Below are 8475 nucleotides of genomic sequence, written 5' to 3'. Positions count from 1 at the left end.
CTGCATCTCCTGACATTTTGTTTTGCTTATGGGGGACCTATAGCTCACTGAGGCTGTAGTCCCACTGGGATACAGCTCTCTGCTATGGTCCCTGCAAACAAGACAGTGTGCATGCCTGTTTTCCTGCTCTCTAATCTCTGCTCTGGACACAAAAATTATCCTCACGGGAATGCAAAACTAACTTAAAAAAACCCAACCAACAACATAAACACTCTTCTGAGTTCTTTATATAACCTTTTAATCCACGATCCCCAATTACTTTTGCTAAGGTTTTGTAAAATGCTCTTGTAAACTCACTTACTAAAGGCTGTTTGTTCACTTATGTAAAGCTAATACAACTAGTTCAGTGAACTTGCAGAGAAAGGCTTCAGCAAAATCAGTATTAAAAAATAAAGTCCTAGAAAAGAAGCAAAATGCATTGTGACGCATTTGAATGAATCAAATAATTCCTGTTCAGTGTCTGTTGAGTAAAAACTATTGGCTGTAGAGTATGTGAAAAGCATAAGGTTTCAATAAAGTGTGTTGTATAATTCTTGAAATGAGAGCTGTGGTTGTATACGTCTTTTAAAAAAAATGTTTTCATTTTATGTTAAAAGTTACTGTATTTTTGGTGAGGCAGGGCAGGATATTCTTGAATTTATACTTTAATAAGAAAAAGTTATACTGATTTCAATAGGATTAAACAGAGGTGAAACAGAATGGACCTGCCATCACTGAAAAATACAAATGAGCGGACATATGTTGTAGGGGATAGTACAGAAATTGCTCCCATGTCCCAGGTAATAGAAGCTGTAGTTTAAGAAAATAATAATAACAATAAGAATGGCATAAAGACTGAAAGAAAAGAGGGAAATAAGAATATACTTAGAGGCATTATTTAGGCTGGTAAGTCACATCCTATTTGAGGTACGATGAAATGGTAGTTGGTCATGTGCCCCACTAAATTTGTTGCAAGTTGTTCAGGACAGTGTTAAAGCCTGTATGATCAGCAGCGATGCATGGATTTTCTCTGCTGGCTTCCTACCTGTTGCCTTGCATTCCCGACCACAGCTCTTCCCTCAGAGGGACATGAGCATCCATGAGTAAAACTGCATCCCTGATGGCTCGGGGATCTGTGGCTAAGGCCTGATTCCTTGTTTATCGTTTTTCTGAACCATTGCAAAGTTCTGTTATTGTGGTTGTGATTTGTGGTGCTGCCAGGGTGATAAAAAGCAGTTTCACACTTTAAAGCCTTACTTCCGTGCTGGGGTTAAGCGCTTTATTCAGTCATCATCTTGGTTTCTATTTGTGTTGACTGAAGGCAATTTCTGACTAATTTTTATAAAACTGACTATAAAGGGAGGAGTGTTTCATTGTGCTGCCTTGTGCAAAGAACATCACTAGAAAGATGCTTGTCGTGTCAGATCTAGGTCTCTCATCTGCAGGAGACAGAAATGCTGAAATGTGCAGGAGTTTTGCCAACAAACCTTCCTCCACAGTTTTTGGAAATGAAGAAAAGATTATTTGGACATGATACTGTAGGTGTGGCACTTGCCAAATAGTCAGTCAAAGCCTTTGGAATAGGGAAGTACATGTTACAAATCATGCTGCTGCCATTAGGCTACAGGATTATACTCATGGCCTGGGAACGATGGGAAGCTTTAAATTCAGTAAAGGTTACAAGTATTTACTAACCCTTATGGATTTTTTTTAAAAAAGCACATGTAGGACCTTGGCTCTTACCAGGCTTCTGTCCTTCCAGTTTTCCAGTTTATGGAAAACTTGTATGTTATTTCAGTTTGGGTCAGATGAAAGGTTTCCTCCAGAAATGATGTTACCCTGTGGCTTCATCCTGGAAGTGACATTATTTCCTGAGGTGTGTGGTTTCCCCATGGGAAGGATCTACCATGTTTCATTGCCTGGCAGATTTAAACCCCGCAGCTGACAGGCATCACAAAACCTCTCGCCATTTGATTCATTTTACATAAAATGGCTACTATGTATGGTCTGCCAGCCTGTGGCAGATGGCTTTCTGTACATAACACATAAATGCCAATCTTACTGAATTTCTATAACTGCCATTTTTTATTTCTGCACAAATACACTGCCATCCATCCAATTTTTTAAATGCACAGACAAAGCACGACACTCACCAAAGTAATGACTTCACACATATAAGGCGACCATCAGAAACACCTACTAGCTGCACTCTGAGAGCATTGATGGGACTTTTTAAGGAGATGCTTGATTCTAGCCTAGGGGATGGGCAGGGCAGCGTTTCATGGGGGCAGGAGAAGAACCGTAACCCCTTTTCTGAGCAGCTGATGTGCTGGTGGGTAAAGACATTGCTAAGGGGACCCACAAGCGGTGGCATCAGAAAGGGACTGGCAGAGCAGGGAGGCCCTCCGTGCAAATCCCACTCTGCCACGTCTTTGTGCAGCCACTCTCCAGCCTGGTGGCATGGTGCCCCAGCTCCCCCCTGCTCGCACAGCAGCACGGACACACTTCTATGAGGAGGAGCAGGCAAATCTCATGAGGGAAACACAACCATGAGCACTTTCCCGGCTACGGGTTCATTTTAAGCCCAAGACACAAAGCCAATTCAGATTTCTGAATTTTCCCATCCTTGTTCACATCGCAGTGGTTGAGCAGGATCTGACGGAACTTGTCCAGGTCCACCCCGCTAATGCTGGGCTGCAGGCAAAAGAGAAAAACAGTGCTGAGAGAGAAAACAGCTCTGGGTTTCCACAGCCCTGTAAAGCCATGGCTGGGAAATACACCCAAGGAGGGGTCACCAAATGGCCTGACCCCACATCAGCTCGTACACGGTGGAGAAGCAAAGAGAGAATGGGGAAAGGCCCCCCCTGCAAAAACAGAAGGGGCATAGGACTGAGTAACTGTATGGAAATGCAACACAATTTTTGTGCTTGGTCAAGGCCATCAGTATCTGATCCAGATCAAACAAAAGTCCACAGAACGGTGTGCAATAGAGGTTGCTGCACTGCTGGACCCGTGCTTTTATCTGGTTTCCTCTCTCAAACCTGCTACACAAGCAGTGATGTGGCATTTCTGTCAGTGGACTACTATTTTAGAGGCTTGTCAGCAACTTAAAAATACCTTTAGTGGATCAAATGAATCCTAAAGACACATTTTACAGGCTACCCTGCCTCTGTATGCTCTTAATGCTGTACTGCTTCCTCTGCTTCCCACTTCCTCAGGAGGAGACCAAATTGACAGGCATTGTGGTGTCCCAGGACAATGCTGATGAAGGCCCTTAGGGAAAGTACAACCTTCCCTCCTTTGCACACACACGCACAGAGCACGAGTCCAACCTCCTGCCTGCCCTCAGCCTTCTCTGCACACCACGAGGCCAGCGCAGCCATCAGCAGTCTGCTCTCTGCTAAACTGACATGGGAGTGCAGGCATCCCTGTCTCGGGTCACATTGTGTGGAAATGCAACAGCTCCAGCTCACAGCGAGCCAAAGATCAGGTTATATTTGGATCAAAAGTTCTATCTTGGACTGCATCTGGAAACTCAAGGTAATCCAATGCAGATGGACTCTGCTGTCCGTACGAAGCTGGAGTGACAGGCTGGGTACAGTATTGTTGATTAGAGATAGACCTCAAGTAATTTTCAAGTGTAGCCCTGTGGTGAACTAATGAATGATTTGGTCATTCTGGTGAGGACCGCATCCGCAGTGAAAACAGAAGAAGGACTGTCTGACAACTGATCCACATCAACACAGGTCGTGATGTTGAATTTAATTCGTAGTACGAGCTAGAGTGGACCTTGCTTAAATACAGTTGCTGCTTGAAGCTGTATTAATTTGTCAGGCAGAATTTCTGTGACATGGTGGAATGCTCTACCGTGTACATGCTGGGACTGTGACATTCATTTCTGCTGCTGATCAAAGTGAAATTTGACTCCATGGTCTTACTAGCCTCTCTATTTACATAACTTTTCCGAAACAAGCACCTTCCTCTCAGAAATACAGGGTATCAGCAAATAGGAAGAGCCATGAAACTACCTTGACCAGTTCCATCATGTCTTTGACAAACCCATCCACTTCTGGGCCTTCAAGTGCTCCTGTTTTACTCTGAAAGATGGAATAAACATCAAAACGCTCCAGTGAGTAAAAACACTACAATGTTTTGCAGTACGTCGGTAGGTCCATGCAGTCACTGACCTTTCTAGCATAAAGATCATAGAATCATAGAATGGTTTGGGTTGGAAGGGACCTTAAAGATCATCTAGTTCCATAGGCCAGGTTGCTCAAAGCCACATCCAACCTGGCCTTTAACTCTTCCAGGAACAGGGCATCCACGGCTTCTCCATGCAGCCTGTGCCAGTGCCTCACCACAGTGAATAATTTCTTCCAAATATCAAATATCTAAGATCCCTTCCTTTTCCCCATACCATGATCTCATGCTCAAATGGGAGCAACACCTCCCACCAGTTTGTGAGGCTTGCTGGTCACCACCCTGAGGGAGCGCTGTGACTGTCAGAAGTGGAACTGAATTGCTGATTTCCAACAGGCAGTTAGGTGGTCATATCTATCCTGGTCCAGACTCCCTAAATAGCCCTTGGTTCAGTACTGGAAGAGGGTTTATTTTTCAAGGTGGCAGTGATGCATGTTCCGAACTGCCAGGAACTGTGAGAGCTAAAGCCACCATCTCCTTTACATCCCTCGCGTCTCCTGCAGGAAGATGCTGCTAATGCAGCAGCACTGGCTGTGGCAATGGAGAAAGTCAAACTGGCTCCCTCACTGCGAGATCTCTGAGCGTTGCTCCCCTCTCTCCCCACCTCAACCCCCAGCCTGATGCCTGAGCCCCTCTGGCCCATGGGCTTGGGCACAGCTGCAGCTCCTGAGTGACTGCCACAGCACCCGGCAGGAGGAAGAAGTCTGAGCAGCATATGCTAAAGACTGCAAGGGAACAGCCTCTGGGACTCACAACATCGTAGTGTGCAAAGATCTTCTCAAAATCTCTCCTCCTTTCTTCTGTGCTGCAAGCCTGCAGAGAGGGAAAGCAAATGAAAAATTAAAAAAACCCCAAACAACTCATGTTTGGGCCCATGGTATCTTAGTTGAGAGAGGTGGAATTGACGCATCAAAAAATAGCAGTACTTACATCCATTTTAAATTGAAGAAGGAAATTTTCCTGAAGTGCCAGAATCCTGAATGGAGAGATTTAAATTACTATATTTCTGCTTTATCACCTGCACACAAACTATTCTGAACTCTTCTGGTTCATAAAGCGAAGGGATTTTAGATTATAGGCCTTCATTAAAAAAAATTGCCTGTGGGTTATTTATGGAGGGCTGTTACAGGAGCACATGCCCTCCTCCCTGTCTGATGGGGAACGGCAGGTGCCCTTTGGCTCTCTGCAGACGTGTTCCTTAGTGCCATTGCTTCTCCCAGAGTATTTCTGGTGGTCCAGCGCAATGGAGGTTGTCAGCCTCTGAAGCAAGAACCACCAGACAATCATTCCTCGTGACTGGATCGCTGTGCTGCGTGAAAGGAAAGAGTAATTTATCGCTCTCTTTTGGAGGGAGAATTGGTGGCTGTAAAAGTGAAGGACAAACTCATACTGGGTATGCATTGGGACTGGGTAAATTCCTCTCCTTTCCCCTCCCAAAGCCCCCCACAGCACTGATAAAACCTTTTGTCATCCAGCTGCTCTGCTAACCCCCAGGTTTAAAAACCTGTGACACTGGGTATGCTGAGCTGTGTCTGCTCACGGAGAGGTTTGGTGTGTGAGAAATGTGCTTAGACCAGGGGGGAACCTCAGTTGGAACTGTATTTAAGAGGAAAATGCAACAGCAACCCCCTTTAGATATTCTCCATTCTGCCTCTGTTTCTCTTCATATATTCAGTGGTCAAAGAGGACTGCTACATGCACTGCAGGTATTTTTCCTGCATTGTGGCATTTGTTGTGATCCCAAGCAGAAAGTAACAGTGGCGAACCTGCACCTCTCTCCTCTCAACCCCCCAACTGGTATTTTAAGACTGTACCTGCACGTTTAAAGTCCCGTCCAGCCATTGCACACACAGTTACAGACAGAGGCACACTCTCTATTCACATGCAGCGAAAATCATACAAAAGCCTCTGAGGTATCAAGGACAGAAAAGAGACAGAGGCCCATGACTGAGTCCCCAGCTTCAATCACAAGTGTCTTCACCTTGTCTTTCCAAATCCTTCCTTACTGCCATTGGCAAACTCCTTTGTAGTAGCACTCTTATTCCTCAAACTAGCAGCAAAAATTCTTTGTGATCCCTGCTGTGCACAATGATGTGAAATAAAGGTACATCTGTGATGCTGCTGAAGGGGATCACCATTCTTCTTTTCGAGAAACAGTGCCACTGGCCGCTTCACCACCTCATGAGGAGCATCACAGAGGTAGCATGGATCATGCCAGGTGTGTTGGTGATGCACAAACAGGTCCTGATATTGCTCACTGTCACCAGCTCTAGGGTCTCGGACTATTGGGATGGGGACCATGCATCTGAGACCTGGGATGCCTCCATCAGAGTACCTGATTTAATGTGACAGGAGGTAGGATTCAAATGCATGATCTCCCCAGAGGGAGATCATCACCCTGCCTGGATCTGCCATCGTGAGCTGAAAAAGCCCACTGATATTACTAGAGCCTACCTTGCCAGGTCATTCAGGTCCAGCCGTCCATCTTTGTTTTTGTCAAAGATTTTCATCTAAAAATCAAGAAGACAGAGATAAAATGGATAGGCCCCCCGAGGAAAACATACATACGAAACAACCGATACACATTTTGGTCTGCCCAGTGCCTTCACCTCTGCTTGCTTGCTTGGAGTGCTTGCCCAAGCCCCAGGTGGCATGGTGTCCTCTGCTAGCACCAAGTGCAAGCGTGGCACAAGAGGATAGCAAAGCCTTCCTGCTTCCTGACAGCCACAGCCCAAGCAACCAAACCTGGCACTTCTCCCTTCCTACCTTACACAGAGATAAAGACAGAGCTACAGCAAACACCTTAAGAAACTGAAACTGGCCTTGCTATGGCCCCTGAAAAAAATGCTGGAAAAAAGAGGGGGAACTCATGAATGCTTCCATCCTGACTCCATCCTTATCTTTGACTGTTGCTGTGGCTACCGAGCAGCTGAGGTGCAAATGTCACCTTCAGATAGGCACTCAGGTCAGGGTTTTATGCCACTAAAGCTCAGCTCAAAGCCTGCTGTCTGAAAGTGCCAAGACTGGGAAGGAGGTTCAGGCTGCAAATGTCTAGAAGTTAACCTGTGTGAATACAAAACTTATCCTTTCCTTAACATTACCTTTTCCTTAACATGACCTTTTTGATGAGTCACCACCAGAAATTATTTATTTATTTATTTATTGTATTTGCTACTGTGTTTCTCTGCAAGGCACAAAAAAAGCGTCTGTTACAGGGAAAGAGGGGGAGATGTTTAATGGGTTACAAACCTCAGTAACTCATGGCTCAAAGTTCTAGAAAAAACATATTCCATATTGTAGGGGGGTGGGTGGGTGAAGATGAGTATTTTAGTAAGACAGATTGACATTTTTTGTCAGATAGTCAGGAAGGGAATATGTGTTAATCTTACCTTCATAAATCACATTTGCTTATTTAGTAGTTATAAGTAACCAGGCTACTACAAATCTCTGGTGCAATCACACACCTGCTGAAGAAGGCCCATAGCAGTCCCCTTCTCAGGAGGCTTAGACAGAGAGGACCACCTGCTCTGACGGAGCCTGAACACATGGGAGCCAGCAGCAGATCTTGAGCACTTCCTAGCAGTGAAACCAGGGCAGAGCCTGACACTGGCATGAGGAGAGGTAGTATCTGGAGAGCTGCATTCTCAGGGAGACCTTGCCTATTCTGTCCATGCTGCCTCCTCCGTGCCCCTTGCTCAAGGGCAGGGAGCTGTGCTGAGGACAGTGAGTTCATGGTAACCATTTATTGCACCAGGTTTAGATTAAGATTCTGCAAGAGGGTTTTATTCCATTAATTACTCCGAGTGTTTTACACTACTGAAGTTTGGATGGGGGCTCACTTTCCCTCCCACTGAAAGACAGTATAAAACTCCTATGAATGATTGAAGGTCCATATTGATATCTTTGGGAAAATGACATCCTGAGAGCTATGTGGATGTTCAGTGGCACACAGAAGGCCACTTTCCCATTTCACTGGCCCAACATGTGTTTCGTGCAGAGCTACTAAATGACAGAAGAAAGACTTCTAAATCTTCCTTCACTCTAGAAATGGAGATAGGAATAAAGCTGCTGAGCCATCCTGAGGACTTATCTCAGGCTGCATCAGTCCAAGTTGTGCCTTTTCAGCTTGTCTAACTTTTTCCATCCTGCCTTCTGCCCCATCGGTTATCCCACTGCAGTACCAGCCTCTCCTCTGGTCTCTGCTGGGGCCACTACGAGGCAAGGCTGGAGGAAGGGATGGGACAGAAGCTGCCTTTACTGGTGCCACCGAGGGGAGTCATGCCTTTGCAATGACAG

At 45.5% G+C, this 8475-nt stretch overlaps 1 protein-coding gene across 1 annotated transcript in view; it reads right to left on the bottom strand.

The window, feature by feature from the left end:
- Positions 1 to 2044: 2044 nt before the first annotated feature.
- CARMIL1 (capping protein regulator and myosin 1 linker 1) overlaps positions 2045 to 8475 on the bottom strand; it is a 241305-nt gene continuing 234874 nt past the window's right edge. Inside the window, exons 44-48 of the mRNA XM_055799395.1 lie at positions 6634 to 6689; positions 5110 to 5155; positions 4933 to 4992; positions 4008 to 4076; positions 2045 to 2673 (exon numbers count right to left, since the gene is read on the bottom strand). Coding sequence (XP_055655370.1) covers positions 2545 to 2673; positions 4008 to 4076; positions 4933 to 4992; positions 5110 to 5155; positions 6634 to 6689 — 360 coding nt within the window. The 3' untranslated portion in view covers positions 2045 to 2544. The remainder of the gene's footprint in view (positions 2674 to 4007; positions 4077 to 4932; positions 4993 to 5109; positions 5156 to 6633; positions 6690 to 8475) is intronic.

The sequence above is a fragment of the Falco peregrinus genome, chromosome 3 (assembly GCF_023634155.1).
Source record: "Falco peregrinus isolate bFalPer1 chromosome 3, bFalPer1.pri, whole genome shotgun sequence".
Classification (NCBI taxonomy): Eukaryota; Metazoa; Chordata; class Aves; order Falconiformes; family Falconidae; genus Falco; species Falco peregrinus.
Note: the sequence above shows the minus strand (reverse complement) of the source record. Positions and strands in the feature narration are given on the sequence as shown.